Source organism: Empidonax traillii, unplaced genomic scaffold (genome assembly GCF_003031625.1).
Source record: "Empidonax traillii isolate 1590-97213 ecotype Southwest subspecies unplaced genomic scaffold, ASM303162v1 scaffold444:size1099390, whole genome shotgun sequence".
NCBI lineage: Eukaryota > Metazoa > Chordata > Aves > Passeriformes > Tyrannidae > Empidonax > Empidonax traillii.
In genome coordinates, this window is record NW_020955637.1 from 841,818 (window position 1) to 862,518 (window position 20,701).

General features: G+C 52.8%; 3 protein-coding genes across 5 annotated transcripts in view; all 3 read left to right on the top strand.

The window, feature by feature from the left end:
- Nucleotides 1-626: 626 nt before the first annotated feature.
- SLC33A1 (solute carrier family 33 member 1) lies at nucleotides 627-14,403 on the top strand. Of its 3 annotated transcripts, XR_003572472.1 has the most exons (8): nucleotides 627-1,368; nucleotides 5,622-5,812; nucleotides 6,453-6,637; nucleotides 7,055-7,172; nucleotides 7,936-8,151; nucleotides 9,789-10,369; nucleotides 10,582-10,586; nucleotides 14,393-14,403. XR_003572472.1 is itself a non-coding variant. In XM_027894825.1 (6 exons), exons 1-6 carry the CDS (start codon nucleotides 657-659, stop codon nucleotides 9,954-9,956), a joined length of 1,590 nt encoding a protein of 529 aa, XP_027750626.1. In that variant the 5' UTR covers nucleotides 627-656; the 3' UTR covers nucleotides 9,957-11,101. The 3 variants fall into 3 exon arrangements, 2 of the variants coding, with proteins under 2 accessions (XP_027750626.1, XP_027750628.1); XM_027894825.1 differs by lacking the exon at nucleotides 14,393-14,403 and having other exon boundaries at nucleotides 9,789-11,101; XM_027894827.1 differs by lacking the exons at nucleotides 5,622-5,812; nucleotides 7,055-7,172; nucleotides 14,393-14,403 and having other exon boundaries at nucleotides 9,789-11,101.
- On the top strand, nucleotides 12,286-16,278 carry CUNH3orf33 (chromosome unknown C3orf33 homolog). The gene is made up of 5 exons (XM_027894828.1): nucleotides 12,286-12,375; nucleotides 12,455-12,514; nucleotides 13,965-14,118; nucleotides 14,541-14,701; nucleotides 15,172-16,278. The coding sequence occupies exons 1-5, from the start codon at nucleotides 12,286-12,288 to the stop codon at nucleotides 15,442-15,444; spliced, it is 738 nt and encodes a 245-aa protein (XP_027750629.1). The 3' UTR covers nucleotides 15,445-16,278.
- Nucleotides 16,279-19,236: 2,958 nt separating this feature from the next.
- The window catches only part of PLCH1 (phospholipase C eta 1), a 61,835-nt gene continuing 60,370 nt past the window's right edge, over nucleotides 19,237-20,701 (top strand). The window contains exon 1 of the mRNA XM_027894868.1: nucleotides 19,237-19,317. The gene's annotated coding sequence lies outside the window, so the exon portion shown is untranslated. The remainder of the gene's footprint in view (nucleotides 19,318-20,701) is intronic.

The window sequence follows — 20,701 nt, forward strand, 5'->3', positions numbered from 1 at the left end:
GCCCCCGCCCGCGCCCCCGCTCCCCCGGCACACGAAATCAGTGTGTTTTTCCTAATTGAAATTCCTGAAAGGCCGTGCTGCGGTTGGAGCCTTCCGCGGTATGATGGGAGAGCAGCCCCCGGCTCCCCCAGCCCTTCCTGCTCGCGGGGATGCTCCGGTCCCTCAAATCTCTTTTTTTTTGCCGGCTTTGCTGCACCCTCCCCCGGGAGCAGCCTGTCCCAGGAGCTCAGAGCTGGACCCAGCCCTGCAGATGTGCCTCCCCCAGGGCTGAGCAAGAGGGGCAGGACCCCCTCTCCCTGACCTGCTGCCGGTGCTCTTCCCGATGCCCCCCAGGGATTCCCTTGACCCCCCCGGGGTTCCCTGCTGGGCTCGGCCGGGGGGAGTGGGGCAGGACATCTACGCTCACCACAATCCCGACCCCATCCTGATCCCGACCCCATCCCGATCCCATTCCTGGCACTGACTGTGGGGCGGGGGGTGTGGTTGTGTGACGTCACCACATGTCCACCAATCAGGCGCGGCCACGCCTGGCGCGGGCCCTCGGGGCGGGGCCGTTCCCTCAGCGCGGCGGCGCCGGGGCCGCTCCCGCCGCCGATCCCGATCCCGATCCCGATCCCAATCCCGATCCCGATCCCGCTCCCGGGTCAGTCCCGGCCATGGCGCCCGCCATCGCCGCCGAGGAGGGCGGGCGGCAGCGCCGCGCCGGCTCCCGGCAGCACTACCTGGCCGCGGAGGGCGAGCCGCTGGCCGCGGACGCCGAAGCGCTGTCGGGCGCGGCGGGCGCGGCGCGGGGGTTCCGCGCGGAGCTGGGCAGCATCCTGCTGCTGCTGGTGCTGTACGTGCTGCAGGGCATCCCGCTGGGGCTGGCGGGCAGCGTGCCGCTCATCCTGCAGAGCAAGAGCGCCAGCTACACCGACCAGGCCTTCTTCAGCTTCGTGTTCTGGCCCTTCAGCCTCAAGCTGCTGTGGGCGCCCTTGGTGGACGCCGTGTACCTGCGCGGCTTCGGCCGCCGCAAGTCGTGGCTGGTGCCCACGCAGTACGTGCTGGGGCTCTTCATGATCTACATGTCCACGCAGGTGGACGCGCTGCTGGGCGACGGGCAGGGCCGCGGCCCCGACGTGCGGGCCCTCACCGTCACCTTCTTCCTCTTCGAGTTCCTGGCGGCCACGCAGGACATCGCGGTGGACGGCTGGGCGCTCACCATGCTGTCCAGGGAGAACGTGGGGTACGCCTCCACCTGCAACTCCGTGGGGCAAACGGCCGGCTACTTCCTGGGAAACGTCCTCTTCCTCGCCCTCGAGTCCGCCTCCTTCTGCAACAAATACCTGCGGCTGCAGCCGCAGCCCCGCGGCATTGTGACCCTGTCAGGTACTGCCCGGGCACTGCCGGCCTGAGTGGGATGGGATGGGGTGGGATGGGATGGGGTGGGAGTAGAACCGTGGAATGGGGTGGGCTGGAAGGGACCTTAAAGACTGTGTGGGCTGGGACACCTTCCACTAGACCACAGAATTATAGAAAGGGTTGGGTTGGAAGGGACCTCAAAGCCCATCCGGTGCCACCCCTGCCACAGGCAGGGACATCTTCCACTAGCCCAGGTGGCCCTGGCACAGGTTGCCCAGAGAAGCTGGGCAGCCACAGCTTCTCTGGGCAACCTGTGCCAGGGCCTGCCCACCCTCCCAGCCAAGAATTCCTTGCTTATAACAGTAGTTATATCTTCCTCAGGATGCTTCTTCCCTGGGCCTGGACCGCTCTGTTCAGAGCGAGTGGTGGTTTGGAACAGGCTTGGTTTGTCCCCTGCGCCTGTGGGAAAGCACAGCCTGCCTGGAGCCTGGCAGAGCCCACTGCTACATCCACTGAACTTCCAGATTTCTCTGGGCTGAAGGCTGTGGGAAACCTGCCTTGTCATTATCTTGGCTGACCTAAGCACTTTGGAGGGATTGTGTTTTCCCCTTCCTAGTTTAATGGCCATGGACAAGATTACTCTGAAAAAAAAACAAACCAACAAGCCAAAAGCTTTGCCTTTTTTAAGGAGCTCTTTCATGATCATCTCCTTCTGGGAGAAAGGAAAGGGCAATTAAAAATACTTTGATTCTTCCAATATGGTATTGTGCACAGAGGTAGAAGTGCTTGGGGTTGAGCATATTCTGAAAAATAGCCATTTTCTGAAGGAAGGCCTTGTTTTAGTAAATTAAGAGGAATTTTGTACTTAATGAATTAAATGAAGCCTGGTAGTCCATCCATAAGTAGCTGTTAGTGTAGGTATGCCTCTGTTTGCTGGCCTTTGGGTTGTTTGGGGTTTTTTCCCAGAAGGGTTCGGTGTGGTGGTTGATCTTAGAGTTGTTACCTCAAAGATGCTTGAAAGGCAGCTGGTTTGGTTGGAAGGTCGAGTTCAGCCAGCTCAGCCTGGGGGAGGACAGGAGATCCTGGGGTGCCTCTGGCTGCAGTCTCGGGGTGTCCATGAGCAGCAGTGAGGGGCAGATTCTCATGGTTTTAGTCTCTTTTCCCTCTCTCACACTGATTGCCTTGCCTGTGTCATCCCAGGGAACAGGTATGCCAAAACAGGCTGGAATTGTTGTGTAAAGGGTAGTTTTTGCTTTCTGTCCTGTGCCTGTCTGCTGGATAACCCAGGACAGCAGTTTCCAAGGCTGCTGTGCTTGCCCTGTGTGTGCAGCATCACCACTGCTAACGAGTGTTCTCCTTCCCTTCCTGCTGCCAGCCTCCTGGCTGGGCTCTGTCAGCGGGCACAGAGCAGTCCTTGCCGTCCCAGCTGGTCCCTGGCTTTCCCTGTGCTCCTGCTGTGCCTCTCCTCAGTGCTGGCCTGCCTCTTCCCTCTCTCTGCAGTGCACACTGACGTCTTCTCTGCTGATGCAACTTGCAGTCACTGGTGTTCAGAGAGCTTGGCTTAGCAGTACTTCCCTCACTGCCCAGGGGTTTTGTTGTTTGGTTGGTTTTTTTTTTCTCAGCACTGTTTGTATGAATGGGTTTGTTACTATTACAAAAGTGCTGTTTTTAGAAAATATATAATCCCAAACCCAAAAAGCACCAATGCAACCTGCTTAACCTGTCCTGGAGTGCTGACGTGGGTGGAGCAAGAAAGGCAAATAACTGACACTAGAGTTGCAGGATATGTTTTTTCAGGTGGTAAAACTGACTGTAAGAAACTCCCATTGCCTGGTTTGGGTGCCTGTGGCACAGTCTGGTGTGTCCATGTTTCCCTGGAGCAGCTGAGGAGCAGCAGGACATAACCAGCTACCTGAGGAGCAGGGGGGCTCGCTGGGCCTTGCTCTGCTTGGAACAGGGGTTGGGATGAGCAAGTTCAGGCAGGTAAAGCAGCAGAAAACTTCACAGCTGGAAAAAGTGAATCGTTTTCTGCCAGTTCAGGTCTCTGAGCACTTTTGTCATAGGCTGAGAAAGAACAAGTCAACACTCCATGATCTGGAGGGGCAGGCACTGATCCCTTCTCGCTGGTGGCCAGGGACAGGGACAGGACAGGAGGGAACGGCTGGAGCTGTGCCAGGGCAGGCTCAGGTCGGATCTCAGGGAAAGGTTCTTCCCCCAGGGCAGTGGGCACAGCCCCAAGGCTGCCAGAGCTCCAGGAGGGTTTGGACAACGCTCTGAGGGACAGGGTGGCATTGTTGGGGTGTCTGTGCAGGGACAGGAGTTGCACTGATGATCCTTGTGGGTCCCTCCCAACTGAGGACAGTCTGTGATTCTGTGATCTCAAGTCAGCTTCGAGTTGTTGAGAAGCAACAGCATTTGTGATTAACCTCAGGAAATCGTGGACGGTGTAAAACCATCCATCACACCAAGTGCTGTGTTAGGCTGTTTCGGGATAAAGGCCTAGAGAAGAAGATGGGAGATGCCTTTCTGTGGGGTGGTGGTTTGTGCTGGCACATCCAGGAGTTTATTCAGCAGCTGCAGATCGGGTGACTTGGATTTTTAAAGGCAGGGGCAGCTTGGCTGGGTTTGGTGGTTCCTGCCCCCTGTGCTGTGCAGTCTCGAGAGCCTGTGGCAGCACCAGGGAGGAGAGGGAAGTGTGGGACAGGACAGAGGTGCCCCTTGAGGGCAGTGCCCCAGTGAGCTGGGCCAGGGCTGTGCCAGTGCAGTGCAGCTGTGACCTGGATGCCCAGGCACCTTCTGTTTGTTTCCCAGCCTGATCCACCCCTGATCTAGTTCAAAACCTCTTTTTGCCCCATCACAGTGGTTTATTTTGTTAGCCACAGCGTAGGGGCAGAGACAAAATCGGGGTGGGGAGGCAGCAGTGGTGGGATCACACAATTTTAATGTGGACTATTATATATGGGTTTTTTTCTTTTTCTCCTGCCTTGCTTTGTTGCTGATGCAGCCCTTGCAGTGCTGTGCTGCAGCTGACAGGGCTGACCTGATCAAGACTGCTCATGTGATGATGCTCAGAGCTATTTCTATCCCCATCCTCACATGGAGCATCTCTCACTGCAGTGATAATGCCCAGGGTTATTATTAGAGAACTGCTCCTCTGTTCTTCATAGCCAGCCACTGTGATTAGGAAGACGCTCTGAAAATGCATCTTGGCTTCAAAGTTTGTGTTAAGGGCACCTATTCTTCAACAGAGAGGAATCTGATGGCATTGGTTATGAGCTCTTTAGGAAAGGAAAAGTAGCTGGTGTGGAAACAGCAAAAAAATGGTTCGAAAAGCCTTTTTTCTTTTACCCTGAGAATGGTGGATGCACTTAAAGCAGTCCTTCCCCATTTTCTTGTTCTCTTCCTGGGCATAAGGAGCAGGTAATAATTGACTAAACCTCTGCCCTTTCACCAGCCCTCGCTGCTTCCTTTCAAGTCTCCCGGAGGCTTCTGGAGTTGCTCATGACCAGGAAGATTAAAGGCTGCTTCTGTCCTGCCCCCTGCTCCTCACTGAGTTCTTCCTTGCCTCTCTCCTGGAGGGAGAGGATAGGATAGGATTATCTTAGATTAACCATTCACTTGCTGTGTTTTACTGTTGCTGCTTTCACACCCAGAGTTCAGCATTTATGAGCTGTGTTTAAAATACCTGCACCTTGGCAGGGATCCCCATCAGCCAGACATATCTGAGGGCTCCTTATGACTGTAAGAACTTTCCTCGGGCCACGTCCACACTGACAGGTCTTTGTTTCCTCCAGATGGGAGGCAGATGCTGGATAGGGAGTGTAGAAGTGAGCACAGAACTCCATGAGTACCCGGTAAATCTCTGCACAGCTGGGAAGGAATTCTTCCTCTGCAGGTTTTTCCCTGTCTTGTAACTGTTACATGTCCTTTATCAGCCTTTAGTGGTTGCCTGTGCAAGCCATCAGCCCTTCCATTTGTGTCCCTGTTGCCCCTCCAAGGTGCTCACTGTGGTACTGACCCAGCCAGCAGCAGGCCAGTGACCCGCTTTGCTGCTGCTGCTCCTCCCCAGCTCCAGCAAACACCTGGATCCTGCTGGGGGAAGAGCTGAGCCACTCACTGTGTGTACCTCTGTGCTCCTGGTTTGCTTTTGCCGCTTGGTTTTATTCAGTTTTGGTGATCAGGTTTACATTTAGCGAAATAACTGCATTTTAGATACTGGGTGAATTGTCAGTGAGGGCTGCTACAAGGGTTTTTTAATCTCACTTTATTTCCCCCTCCAGATTTCCTGTTTTTCTGGGGAGCTGTCTTCTTAGTTACCACTACACTGGTTGCCTTTTTGAAAAAGGAGAACAAGGAGCTGATACCAGCAAAAGAAGAAACAAAAGGCATCACTGATACCTACAGGCTGCTGTTCTCAATCATCAAGATGCCGGCAGTTCTCACCTTCTGTCTCTTGATCCTCACGTCCAAAGTGAGTAAAGACATGTCTGAATTGTAAAATGCTGGTGTCAGAGTCTGCAAGGCTGCTGAGTCCCTGGGATGGAACTTATTTCTTAGTTTTGCTGTTGCTTCTCATCAGAGTTGTGGATTTTCACACGGAGTCTGAAGCAGAACTGTTTGTACCATCGTGCTGAGCAGGGCTGGACAGCAGAAAACGTTTGTTTGAGCTTTTGTGTTTACACAGCTATTGCAGGGGAGTTTAATTGCAGTCTGGTATAACAGTAATTTGTTTTTTAGACATTTTAAAACATTTCCAAACAGACTGTGCAGCCTGCAGTTAAAAGGGCAGAAAATGTTTCTTTTGACTCCAGGACTGTTCTCAGAATCTGCAGCTGTGTCCAGACTGGGTTTCCATGGCTTCCTGTTGGATGCTGTGGATGCCAACAGCAGTGAGGGCACAGGCACGAATGGCAGTGTTCTTGGCATGGTTTGGGCACTGATGACAATAAGAGGGTGCTACTGTAGGACATGCAGAACTAATTTGGAAGTCAAATCAGAGGCAGAAGTGACTTGTCTTCTACCCCATTTCTCAATTTACTTAATAGTAAACTGAATTTCTAGCCAAGCTCCCACTGCTTTCCTCAGCCTGTTTTGTCTGATTTCTCTTGCAGGTTGGATTTTCAGCAGCAGATGCTGTAACAGGACTCAAACTGGTGGAGGAGGGGGTCCCCAAAGAGCACCTGGCTCTGCTGGCAGTTCCAATGGTTCCTTTACAGATCATCTTGCCCCTGGTTATCAGCAAATACACAGCAGGCCCCCAGCCCCTGAACACCTTCTACAAAGCAATGCCTTTCAGGTAAACCCTCATTTTATGGAGACACAGGAATTTGTGTGTTCCGTTTGTGTATTTAGATCAAGTGTAGGGTTTCTTGTGTAGCTCTCCAACTTCCAGCTACAAGAAAGTGTGTCAGGATTCTCCCAGGGAGCTGAATTCTGTCCTGGGCCTGGAAGATAATTCGTGGAGCATCACCTGTGAGAAAGAAGAGCACGAAGTGTTTTAAAGATGCATGTGCAGCACCAATAGAGCAAAGCTCTCCTGCTGTTATTTAACAATTTCACTGCTTGTCAAGTATTTAATATCTTAGATAGAAAGAGTTGTAACTGTTTAGATCTAAACTGTTTCAGTGTACTCTCTACAAATGTTCATTGGGTGCTTTGTGCTGAGGGAACAAGTGGGAAGAATTACTTGAATTACAGATTCTTTCCCCTCCAGGTTGCTGCTCGGCCTGGAGTTTGCATTCCTGGTGTGGTGGGCTCCCAAAGTGAAGCACGAGGGAGGATTTCCCGTGTACTACTACGCTGTGGTGGTGCTGAGCTACGCTCTCCATCAGGTAACACACCTGGGAAGGGGAGGTGGGAGGGGGAGTCACATCCATCACCTCCAGGGATGTAAATGCTGTCACCTGCTTTGTGCTGGCTCTCACTGGAAGCCCTCCAAGCCTGGTCAGTGTGGCTGTATTGACTTCTGATACTCTCACCAGTGTGAGTTCTCCCTACTCCCTTGTGCTCCACTGGACAGCATCCGTGGAGCTGCTGGGAGTTGTCCAGGTCTGGTTTTGTTTCCCAGGTTATTTTTTCCCCAGAGCCAGAGGCTCAGAAGCACAGGGGAGCTGGAGAAATCCCAGCACTCTGGCAGAGTTTGACAGGCACACTGATGACTGTGCTGCTTCTGCAGATCCATCGAGTTATACGATCCTGCCCCTAGAAAAAAAATGCTAGCTTGTTGGAGGAACATCACTATGGATCTGATCCAGAGGCCTGGAAAACCCGGCTTTGGATCACAACCGAAATGTGTGATGCTGTGAGAGTTGCTTTTACCTGCAACAGTGTTGGGCTTAGAGGCTATTTTAGCTGGCCTTGTGTTTTGGTTTGATAACCCGAGTCGTGCCAGTGCATGTGGGGCATGACTCCAGTCACGCTGGAGGCAAGTGGCAGGGCAGAGGGACAGGCTGCAGCAGGAATTGCTCCCTTGGGCGATTTTAAGCTGTTGGGATTGTTTTTCAGTGAATGTTGCTCACTTCAGGAGAGCTTTGCCGTTGGGGATTTGAGTCGTGGTGCCCGTGGAGACCCCTGTGTGTGTGTTTGTCCCCCCAGATCACCCTGTACAGCATGTACGTGGCAATCATGGCCTTCAACGCCAAGGTGAGCGACCCGCTCATCGGGGGCACCTACATGACCCTGCTGAACACGGTGTCCAACCTGGGGGGCAACTGGCCCTCCACCGTGGCCCTGTGGCTGGTGGATCCCCTGACGGTGAAGGAGTGTGTCGGGGCCCAGGGCCACTCCTGCGGCACTGCTGCAGCTGCAGAGGTGAGTCTGGGGGCCCTGGAGGGCCCTGCTCAACGGTGTCACAACTGAATTGCTGCTTGGAGCATTCATTTGCCTTTGACAGCCTTCACAGTGCTCAGCTCATGCTTAAAAGTTCCCATCAGAGCTGATTTTCCCATCTGACAAAATTGTCTGCTTTTTTCTGTCCACTCTGACTAACCAGCACCTTTACCAGGGGTTTGCAGTTGCAGGGTAGTTGTCCCTTTCTGTCGGGGCTGGGATGAAAAGCTGTGGCAGAAGCACCAGATTGGTGTCATTGCTCTGGTGTGAGGAGGCTGTAGGTATGTTTGTGTCATTAGGGGCTCTGTCCTGGGCAGGGCTGTGTGTCCTCCAGGTCCCTCCATTCTTGTGACGGGTTTTTCTCCCTCCTGTCTTCCTGGAGGTTTCCTCTCTGCCTGCCTTGATCCCTTCTCCATGATGCTGCTCTGCTCCCTGACTTTGGTGTTCACTTTCCCCCTGAAATCGAGCAGTGGGACTGGCTGCATTCCCAGTCCTGGGAGCCCTCTGGAAGAGAACAAAGAACTTGCTGTGCCCTGTACACACATCAAACAACAGGACACAGAACTGCTGGGAAAGCGAGGTTTCAAATTCACCTCCTCATGGCAAATGAGACACTTACTGTGGCTGAAGAGTGGAAATGTTTGGGGGGTTTTTCTGTGCTCATGAGTGAGATTTATTTCACTCGTGAATGCCAGGACTTTTTAGGACGTGGAGGTTCTCCAAACAAAGTGTTCTGGAAATCCAGCATGACTTGTCTGAGCTGGACTTGCAGTTTGTACTTCTTGCAGAGGGGAAACTGCTTCCCCAGCAGGCTCCCTCATTAGCTTGTCACTAATTAGGTTCCCTAGGCCTGGGCCTCTACTGAACTTAGTCCTTCCTCTGTCACCTCACTCCCCTGATCTTTTCTCTCATCCTCCCAGTTGGTAACATTGCACCACCACTCCCTTCTTATTCCTAATCTGATCTTGACACGTCTCAGAAGGTGCTGGCAGAGCCTCAGCTCAGGGGATTGATTTATCCTGGGATTAGAGCAGTGTTGAAAGCCAAACAATAGCAGAGACAGTCCCGTGCTGTACACTCACCCTTTGAATGCTGGGGGTTAAAAACCATCCTGGGCGTGTTTCTCCCCAACAGAGAATCCCTTTGGGTTGGAATGGACCTTAAATCTCCCTCTCTTCCTCCCCTGCCCTGTGCAGGGACACCTTCCATTAGACCAGGTTGCTCCGAGCCCTGTCCAGCCTGGCCTCAAATGCTTCCAGGGATGGGGAGACCATAACATGGATACTGTTAAATCATCATCTTTCTCCATAGGATTGGGATCAGTGGTTGCACCTCCAAGCCAGTCCGAGGCAGTGGGGCAGTTTCTGTTTCCTGGAGTTTGCCCCATGGGCCAGCGTGCTCCATTTCCCAAATTATTTCAGAGCAGATTTGTAACTTTTCATGGTGCTGACAAAGCTCCAAAGCCTCTCTGACTGCCTCTGTAAGAAACAGGGAAGAGCCAACAACTATACTTAGTCATAAGTAAGAGCAAGCAGACACCAGTTGCTCTCTAATCTTTCTGAAGTTGTGTTTGTGTCTCCCAGAGGTTCTTAATGCATCAGGTTGTGCTCCTGTTTCAGCTCTGCACAAAGGCTGGTGGCTCCTGCGTGACCACCCTGGACGGTTACTACGTGGAGTCCGTCATCTGCCTCATCCTGGGCTTTGGCTGGTGGTTCTTCCTTGGACCAAAGTTTAAAAAGCTGCAGGACGAAGGACAGTCCTCCTGGAAGTGCAAGAGGAGCAATTGATGCACGTAAATGTTGGGTGGACCAGCAAGGTTGTTTTGGTTTTATTGCACAGACATCTCCCCTAACCCACGCCCAGGAATGTCGGTATTCAGTGCCACAGCAGTGAGATGGTGTGGCCGAGGCGGTGGCTGTGCGTGTGACACCGCTGCCCTCCCCGTGCCAGTTCAGAAAGTAAAGGTTCCAACCTCTGTCCCCCCAGCATATCCTGCATTTCCCTGAGCTCCAGAGCCGTGGCTGCTGGCACAACCACCGCTGATCCCACATGGCACCCCTGGAACGGCTCCTGGGGCCGTGGCTGTCCAGGGGCAGCGTTGCCAGCTGAGTCCCGGCTCCACTGTCACACACAAGTGACCTGACAGGCCAGCTGGCCAGGGAGGGATGCCAGAGGCATTCTCACGTGTAGGTTAAGTGTTGTGGGAAGATCAGTGTGAGGTGTCTGTGGGCTTCGCTTCTCACTTTCTGAACTGGAGCCACGCCTGTAAGGATGAAACGTTCTGGAGATTCTTTTAAATGTATTTTCTGGCTTTTATAAGCTTTAAAGATTTATAAGAAAATATTTTTATAAACAAATTACATTTGTTTAATTTATTTCCGCTGTTTCAAAGCATTTTGAATTACATTCAAGGTACTGTCTCGAGGACAGAGTGCTCTAAGGTAGGACTGGAGTAACGCACAATGCTCTGAGCCTCGGGTCCTGCAGCTGTAACTGGAAGGTGCAGCAGCTGGGCCTCCCAGGGCAGGGCCTTTGGAGCAGGGTGAGTCTGAGGGAATGAACTGATAGTGCTGGGTTTCCCCTGCGTCACTAAAATTTGAACATTCCTTCTTGAAATCAGTGGGAAACCCGTGACCGATCCCAGCCCGGGGTAAGAAAAGCTGTTGGTGATGACAAAGTTGCCAAATTCCCAGTGAGCAGGTACACGTCTCGCCCTCCCATAAATCCAAGGAGCACAGTCCTGTGGTGGAGCTGCTGCAGCAGCAGCTGCTGATGCCGTGTGGTGGAAACATTCCCGGTGCATTATCCCCCCTGCCCTCCCTCCTGAGTGCCTTAGTGACCCACAGCCCGCGCTGCGAGGGCACTGGCACCTCGGTGGGTGTTAAATGGTGCATCGCTATTAAACAGCCCTCGGAGGGGCACGTGAGTCTCTGTCTGTGTTTCTTGCCTTGGCAGTATTTGAAGTCTTGGGCTTGGAGGAGGTTGGGGATCTTCTGTTACTGCGTGTTTGGGGGGAAAGTCAATGAACCCCAGCTCTGGAGTGACTGGAGGGGACGGGTGGGTGTGTACGAAGGGTCTCGGTGGCATCAGGAGCAAGGAGGGGTCTGGAAGAGGACAGTGTGCTCACGTTTTTCCCTGGCACTGATTCCTGTCCCTTCCCCTCTCCTGAGTTTTTTTTTGAGTACAACACAGTCAGCCAAGCTGAGTGAAATCAGATGGCTTTTATTCTCCAAGCTGAAAATCTTCCCATTCCCCCTCTTCATAAGCACAAAGACAACATAAAAACACACCAGTTTTATGGCTGCGCCTTTCAGTCCCAGCCCCCTCATCTCCACTGCACTGACCACACTTCAGTTCTGTGTCCCCACTGGAACCACAGGCCACTGATTTAATCACAGCTTGTCCATACCTAGAGATTTTTAACTTTTCTGACTTTGAGGAAAACCATCTCGAGTGCAGAAGATGAGGAATTAAATTCCCAGGTTTTTCAGCGTTGGCTTTTACTGTGCGATTTTGTTTCACTCTTTCTGAAAGTGACAGTGAAACTTATTACTAATAAAGATGGGTTGAGGATTGCTTATCAATTATTAGATGATCTCAACAACGTCAAAGTTACACATACACTCTGAATTGGTCAGAATATGTATGAAATATGACCTGAATTAAGTAACTGTTTATTCTTCCAAACTGCTGAAACAAGTGATGGATTAGTGCTTTTAATCGAAGTAGCTATTTTGTAAGTCAGAAATGCTAGTGCTGTGCCAGCCCATTAGCAGGTTGCTGAAGGGGAAGCAGTAAAACTCTGATGTTGCTGCTTTTTTTCTACCAATCCTCTTTTAAAGTGATTTAAAAAAAAAAAAAAAAAAAACACATTAGAATTACTGAGGACTTAAAACGCCTTTAACAAGCACAAACCAAACACAAAGGCCTTAAAAAGACAAGAAGGAAGGAGAGTCCGGCAGGTCAGAGGAGGTGTCCCCGCCCGGGGCGGGGCTCTCTCTCCGGCCGCTCTTGGGGTGCCCTCCCGGGGCGGGGCGGGGCTGCTCTGGCCGGTGTTGGTGTCCCCGCCCCGTTCCCTCCCCGTGTCCCGCTGTCCCCGCCCGCCCGGGGGTGGCCATGGCGGAGCGGCCCGGCGGGCCCGGCCGGCTGGGGCAGGGCCTGGCCCGGCTCTCCGAGTGGGCGGACGCGCACCTGGGGCTGCTGCGGGTAACGGGGGCGGCCGGGGGGTCCCGCCGAGCCCCCCCGAGCCCCCCCGGCCCCCCTGACCCCCTCTCTCTGCCCGCAGGGCCTGAGCGCCGGCGCGGCCGTGGCCGCGGTGCTGCTGCTGGCGCGGAGCGTCCGCCTGGTGAGTGCGGGAACGGGGGGCCGGGCTGTGGGGACCTCGGGGGAGGTACCCTGCTGTGGGGACCCCGCTCTGGGGATCCCAGCTTGGCCGGCCGAGCCCAGGCGCGGTCCCGTTGCTGTCCCGCCCGTTCCCGGTGGGAGCGCCTGTTCCCGCAGCGAGCGGAGGGACCGCTGTGTTTTATTCCGTTCCACGGCAGCAGGAGCCGGGTGTTCCCTCGGAGGGCTCCCCGCTCTGCCATCTTCGGGACTCTCCTCTGTTTGCACGTTTAACGGCACCCAGTGGTGACAGCTGACAGCAGTTCCCCGTTGGGGGATCCAGATCTCGGGGGGCACCAACACTGAGCCGCCCCCTCGCCCCCCCCTTTTGCTCCCACCCAGAGCCTGTTCCCAAAGCCCCTGGGATGGGTAAAGGCCCTTCCCCTCTCCCTCAGTGCAGCTCGAGCACCCTCACATGTCCAAACACAGCACTTTCCTCGCCTGTTCCCACGGTCCTTCCACGCGCAGAACCGCCTTTGAACGCTGTTAAACATCACCCAAATCTTCCTCTGCTCCCTGGAGTGGTCAGGTCAGGCTGCACTAACACCACACCACCGGTGCCTGGAGAAGCTGAGCCTCCGAGGGCAGGGATCACCCCACTCCCACAGGGTTCCAGCTGCTTAAAAGTAACAGGTACCCTCCTCTTCCCTCTGCACAGTTCCGAAGGCTACGAGAGAACTTTTGTGTAGAGCTTCTGCTTTAAAATCCCACCAGTAGAATTAGGACAGTGCTCTGCAAAGGCCTTTTACAGTGTCTGCAGTCCTGGGGGTCTCACCTGTCCCTCTCCCTCCACCCCAAACCAGTGCTCACTCCATTCCTGTGCCACAGCCCAAGTCTTTGCTGCTGCTCAGCTTGGTTTCCCTGTGTGATCACATAACACCCCCTCGGGATCCTCCCGGGCTGTGGTATCAAATTTAATCTCCTTGTGATCTTCCCAAAGCTGTTCACCTGCCTTTGTCTCCCTCCTGGTTTCATCCTGTATGGAAGGCGGGGCTGTCTCTGCCCACCCTGCCCTGCCTTTGTGTTCAGCGTGTCTGTCCTTTGGTTTCCTTTCACCTCATCCCAGCAGCATTCAGGCCACTCCTAAAACGCTCCTTTCACGGTGAATCAAGTGAATTTCAATAGGCATTGCTCAAAAAATAGCAGTTTCTGTTCTGTCTCTAAACCTGGCTTTTATGTCCACCCCGATGCTGCAGGTCCTATAAGCCAGGGAGAACGTGGTGAGTGTGGAAAGGCTGGCACTTAATATATATACAGATACATACTAAGTATATATCTGTATTTACTTGTTCGTGCTCTCTAATAATAGATCTGTAATTTCCCAAACTATTTTAAGAAGAAGTTTGATTTAATGTGACTGTAATCACTCTACTCTTTTCCATAAAACTTTGTCTTGCTCTTCCTTCCATCAATAGACAACAAAGTTTACAAGTGCTTTGGATATACCTGTGGAGTTTGTAGAAAAGAATGTGAAACTGAGAGGGAAATTACATCGTGTCACAGAGCAAGGCCTGGAAGTTGAGCACATTCCCATCAGCATTCCTTTCATCACAGCCATCCAGAGAAAATGTAAGTAATAAGGAATGTGAAGAACAAGGGTAGGGATGAAATGTGCTGCTCTCAGAGCGGCTGCAAGGTTGGGAGGAAGGGCTGAAACATTTCCAGCTCTGCCTTTTGGTCCATCCGTGCTTTCCAGGTGGGAAACTGGGGAATAAAAGACAGGAGGAGACAGTGACTGGTGGTGGGAGCAGGTCTTTCTCTCTGTATGCAAAATAACCTAAACCAGCATAAACCACTTGTGCAATCTTGAATTTTACTGTTTTTTTACTGAAGGAGAGATGAGACCGAATTCCTGTTTGCAAATAGGTCTTTTGAGGAACTAAAAGGGATTCTTTAAGTCCACGGGAATAAATTGATTACCAGGAGCTGAGGGAGGGTCTGTGCAAAGCATGAGCTTTCCCCCAGCACCAAACTTGTCCCTCTGTTGCCAGGGCAGTCGGAGGGTCTCCTGCTGATCCGGCTGGCGGGTGTGGAGGTGGCTCCCCGTGGCACGGCCTGGCTGCAGACAGAGCTGAGCCCCCAGCAGCCCATGTGGTTCCAGCTCCTGGGAAGGGAGGGCTCGGCCCTGGAGTGCCTCGTTTTAGTGAATAAGGTAAATAGAGCTTTTATCCGCGGTTTCGATTGCAATTCCATTATCTCCATTCATTGAAGGAATGTTATTATTTATGATTTATCTCTTTGGATATGAATTCGGAATGTGGCATTTGCAAGTCTGACTTCAAGACCAGTATTTTTGCAGACTGACTCATGGCAGGAGTGTGTCTCTCTGTCAGATGCTGACAGGGACACCTTCCACCAGCCCAGGCTGCTCCAAGCCCTATCCAACCTGGCTTTGGACACTTCCAGGGCTGGGGCAGCCACAGCTTCTCTGGACAGCCTGTGCCAGGGCCTCACATCAGAGCTGGGGTTTAGGTCTGCTGGATTCCTCTTCACTTTGAACTTCTTCTGCCAGAGCATAGATTAGCAGCTGTGATTAAAGCTTGTACCTCTGGGGGAGTTCCCACAACCCCCCAAATAAATCTGTTTTAACAGTGAATATCATCTTTATTGTGCATTTTACAGGGTCGATTTCTCAGCACGTGCTTGAACGAAGAGCTCCTGAGCCGAGGGCTGGGCAGAGCAGCCCGGATTGAGGGGCTGCCCCACGAGTCCCGCCTGTACTGGAAACTCCACAAGAGGCTCCTTCGGGCAGAGCTGAAGGCCTTGAAGAAAAATAAAGGCATATGGAAAGAGGAAAAGAAATCTGAAAGGATCCCAGATCACATCAGCAGCAATAAATTTGTGCAGAGGCTGAAACAGGTGGTGAGCTGGTTCAGAGGCTCCACTGAGAGGTAAAAAGGTGGAGGAACAGCAGTTCCCTGAGCTGTTTGTGATCACAAACAGTGCCACGATGTGGAGGGTCCCTGTCTCGAACAGAAGCCCCACAGTTAGTGGGTTGTGTAGAATATATCCCACATCATACCCCAGGTGGGAGTCAAATTCAGTAGCGGCGTGCAGGCCCCCAGTGGAAAGGTTCTGGTGCCAAACTCTTCCACAATAGTGTCCTAAATTAGTCGTCCAGGTTTCCACTTTCTAAACCCCTAGGACCTGTGTTCCCAGCAGGAAAAGCAGCCAACAGAGCAGGTTTGGGAGGTGCAGCATCATTTCACACCTCGGTGGTGTGTCCTTGCTGCAGGGCTCACACTGGTTAGAAACTCCAGGCCTTTACAAAGCTCGTGGGAAGTGTTTACACGGGAGCTTTTTGTTTGAATTCTTTTCATACGCTGTTTTTTGTATGTAGTTTTTGTTTTAGAAAACATTCATCTTGAATAATGGGTTGCATTGTTGCTGATATAAATGGTAATCTGTCATGTCTGTTAAGGTTGTTACAAAGTTCCTCGGGGGGGGAAAAAATCACTTGTTATATCAAAGAATATAAATTAATGTCAGGAATCCAGATTTTTAGAAGGCAACTTTCACCTGAAGAGAGAAATCCTATGGATTTTTTTTTCTGGTGGTTCTATAAATATTGAAAATTAGATGAAAATAAAACTTTAACAAGAAATTTGAAAAGGAGGACCAGAAGGTGATGAGGACTTAAATTCTTTTATTTTTGGCACACGTGTTCAGTATCTGAGTGTATTACTATTTATGTTGTAAATATTCTCAGAATAAAGATTGAATTTCTTACGTTCATTGTTACATGTTTTATATACCAAGCACTTGACCTGCGTTTGACCTCCCACAGTCCCAGTATTTATTTTAAGTGAAGTGTTTTGCAGATTTTTCTTCTTTCTGTGTGATTCCTTTCCAGTGAAACACTTTGGGGAGAAGAGTGCGGTGCAAAAAACCCTTAACAGCTGAGCCTTGCTTGTCTGACAGTTAGTTGCTGTGTCAGCATTTTCTCTGCTGATTTCAGGGCAAAATCGTGACTCCTGAGATTCTGAAATAAGAATAGATGTTGGTGCTTCTTTAGTGCTTTTGTTCCTGGTCGTGCCGGGGGTGAGGCTGGTGAGCAGCGAGCCATGAAGTACCTGCAGCATGGGGGAGAGGGGAGGCTGCAAACCAGGGGCTGTGCCCGTGTCAGGGGAAAATCTGAGACGAGTTTTTATGCATTGTGCAGCGGAGGGAGGGCTGGGCCAACCCCTGCCGTGCCACTTGGCTGTGAAAGTCACCCAGGCAGTCAGGGGTTTGGGATCGCACGGGGCGTCCCCTGAAGCAAACCCCAAAGCTGAGTTTTAACCCCAAACTACAAATGGAGGCTCAACAATAATCCGTTTCTCGTGGGGGTTCGTGGGTGTTCCTACGTCTGGGAAGCAGAGCTTTTCCAAGGTGGGCACGGTCGTACAGTTACGATTTATTTTCTGTAATAATTAAATATAATTCTGGACTTTGCACTTCTGTTTCTGTAGATGAGTCAGAGGAGGATTTATCACAAAACCCACTGTAAAGCGGAGAGAAAACTCACAGGAAACCACGTGCTACATTTCTAGCAAGCAGAGGTGAGGTGTGGGCGAATGTGAACCAAGCATGTTGTTCCCTCACAGGGATTTGGGATTGCAGTGACAAATGATTTCATGAGGGTCAGCCCCTGTAATTGTTTGTTAATGCTGTTTCCTTATCATCCAGGGCTTATCTGTTAACGAATAAAACCACCAGCACACCCTCCCCCCTTCAGAAAAGGCCCAGTTCAGTTCAAAGCTGTGCTTTCCATCTGTGCAGGGCTGAGGGGTTGCAGATCCTGTCTCTGTGGGAGGCCTGGCTATTGGAAAAGCAGTCACAGGAGCAGACAAACAGCCCTGCAGAGCCCGGCCGGACGGACTGAGCCTGTGGGAGAAGCAGCACTTTCTCCATTACATAAAACCCCCACGCTGCCTCTGAGGAGCTCCTTCCCCTCCTTCAGCCCAGCAGAGTATTTCCATCAGGGGATGCAGTTCTGTGATCAGGAATAAGGACAGGGATTAAAGTGTTCAGCTCTTGTGCTTTGCCCCTGCAGCTGTGAGCGGCACAACATCTTCAAAAGATCCCAGGGAGGGAAAGGACAGACCTGGCCTCCAAATGGCCCCAGAGAAATGCCTTGGGCGCTGCACAGGCTGTTTATGGCCGGTGTGGGATGTCAGGGAAATGGCCATAAACAGCACCGGCCTTCCCCGCAGCCCACCCGGCAGCGAGGGGCTGTTTGCATCCTTCGGGAACAAACACAGCGGGGCTGGTGTGATAGGATATGGGAGAATGGCTTTAACTGGAGGAGGGGTCGCTTTAGATCAGATTCACAGAAGATTTTTTTTTTTTTTTTTTTTTTTTTTTTTTTTTTTTTTTTTTTTTTTTTACAATGACAGAGGGCAGGCCCTGGCACAGGTTGCCCAGGGAAGCTGTGGCTGCCACATCTCTGGGAGTGCCCAAGGCCGGGCTGGACGGGGCTTGGAGCGACCTGTGCCGGAGGGAGGTGTCCCTGTCCCCGGCAGGGTGGGACGGCACGGCCCGGGGTCTCCATGGCACCCGCCGCCGGCGCGCGAGGGGCCGCCCTCAGGGGCCGCGGCGCTCCCTCAGCGCTCCCTCGGCTCCCGGCTGGACCCGGAGCCCGGTGAGTCCCGCCGTGAGGAGACTCCGGCGTGAGGGGCAGAGAGTTCGGACCTCGCAGGGCTGAGAGGGCAGCGGGGGCTGAGGGGGCAGCGGGGGCTGAGGGGCCCGGCCCCGGGCGCGCCTGAGGGAGCTGAGGGGGTAGCGGGGCTGAGGGGGCGGCGGGACTGAGGGGTCCGGCCCCGCCGCTCGGCGCGGACACACAATGGAACAGGTTGAATGGAGCGGGCGCGGGGCCGCGGTAACACCGGGGGTGGATCGCGGCTCCGGCCGCTCCGCCCGCGGCAGGGCCGGGCCTGGCCGCTCCGCTCCGGGCACAGCCCTGCGCCGGGTTTCGCGGCGCTCCGGGCCGGGGGCGGGCCGGGCGGGCGGGGAGGCGGCAGCGCCGGGGGTTTGAACGGCGGAGCAGGTTGTGCTCGGACCGGGGCGAGTCGTGCTCGGAGCGGGACAGGTTGTGGTGGTGGCGGCGGCGGCGGGGACCGGACCCAGCCCAGCCCAGCCCGGCGGCCCGCGGTGAGTGAGCGCGGGACGGGACCCCCTCTGAAGCCCCCGAGTCCCGTCCGTCGGTGCGGCCCCGGGGGGCTCCCGCGGCGAGACGGGACTGTGCCCTGCGAGCCTCCGCTGGGCTTTCCTTTGCTGTTGGTGCTGTTTTTTTCCCCGGTGTTTGCGGCCGAAAGTTGAGGTGAGGGTTTGCAAGGTGCAACTTTTAATTTCTTTCTTTATTTGTGACCCGCCGTGCCGGCCCGGGCGGCCCCGCGTGCCCCGGTCCGCTCGCTCCTCCAGGAGCCGCCCGGGGCTCTCCCCGAGGTGCTCCCGGGGCCGCTGCCCCAGCCCGTGTGGGGCCGCGTTTGTTCCGCGGGGATCGCGGATCAGGCGGGATGAACTCCCGGCCGCTCCCCGGGCTCTGTGCCCCCTCCCCGGGCCAGCCCGGCGTTTGCCATGTGCCCCGGGGCTGTGCCGGAGCACACCTGGGCCGGGGATGAGCTGAAACCAGAGCCGGCTGCAGCCGCTCGCTTCGCCCTGACCGGGGCCAGACCGTGTTAAATGAGGCTTAGCCTACAACCCTGGGGAGCAGAGGACATCAGCCAGCAGGGCTGGGGAACTGCTTTGGGAACACGCTTGGTCCCCACCTGAAAGGTGCTGGAGTAGGTGGGGGTTGAGAGGAGCCAAACCTCTTGCTCGATTGAGTCCTTCCTAAAAATGCCTTCTTTGGGGGCTAATAACCTACTCCACAAACCATTTTTTTTTTTTTTAAAGGAAGTACAATGAGCTAGGAATTAAACTCCATGCACGCTTTGTTGTAATTAAGCAGCTCTGTATTTCTGGGAACTTCAACTGCAGCTGACCAAAAAGTGTTTCTAGAAGAAGTGTTATTAAATTCCAGCGAGAAAGATATAAGCCTTATCTGATGGACCAGTCATAGGCTCTTTGTTTAAAGTGTGCTTTAACTCCTGAGTTATAAAGCACAATGTTTGACTGTTTCCAGGGGGCTCTCCCGATTTACTTGTCCTTGGGACTTCTGGCCTGTATGTTGCAAAACTTAAAGTAAAGAAAATTTCAGGTGTTTGTTCTGAAATGGGAAAGAACAACTACAGGTAAAGATACTGAAAAGAAAAGCAGGATTGAACCCTGCAATGAAACACCTGAGTTAAAGATGATGCGGGCTGTGGAAAGAAAATAGAGTTTTTGAGAGGTGAGAGGCAGCAGAGTGCAATGCTCACTGTTAAAAACCTTTCTGGTTCTTCGAACAGCAGCTCCATGGAATAAGGTTGAGAACACTTCTTTTTTTAAAATTTGTTTTAACTCTGAAGGATGCTTTTCCTAGATTTAAAAATACCAGTAGGCTGTTACAGAAAAAAAAAGTGAAGTTTTTTTGAGCTGAAGATGCACTATTTGTGAGAAACGTTCTGAGCAGTCGCAGGCGCTTTCTGGTTCTGTGCTACCTATTGTCTGTAAAAACGGGGATCAGCTGGTGGGTTGGGATCAAGTGGTGCACAACTCATTATTTTAACAATCCCAGCCCAGCCTGGGAGGTTGCCTAGGGAATTGATTTAATGCTGCTGTCCTTTCAGCCGCCGAGGCGGGTGTCCCGCCAGGACTTTGATCAAAATCACCGGCGTTCGGGAGGGAGAAGAAAATTTTCGCTCCATAAAAGCAGAGGAGAGGCCACCCGCTACTAACGGCTCCTGGTTTTGCATGAGCTGCTCTGTAATTTAAAACACGGTCAAGAAATACCCGTGGCAGTAAAACACTTTTATGAGCATCAAAACACGGGATGAAAATCAATCCTCTGTTTGATACTTAGCTTCCCTTTATTTCTGGGAAAGCCTTCTGTACTGACGCTCTATGTTTCTGTTGGCTTTACAAAGGAATCTTTTTATAAATGGAACGGTTTTCCTTTGATGAAATCTGAATAAGGTGGGTTTTTTCTGAGGTGTCACCAAGGATCCAGTTCAGTTCAAACTGATAACGTAGATGGCAAAGTCAGGGCCACAGCCACATGGGGTGGTGGTGATGTGTTTGTTTGTTTGCT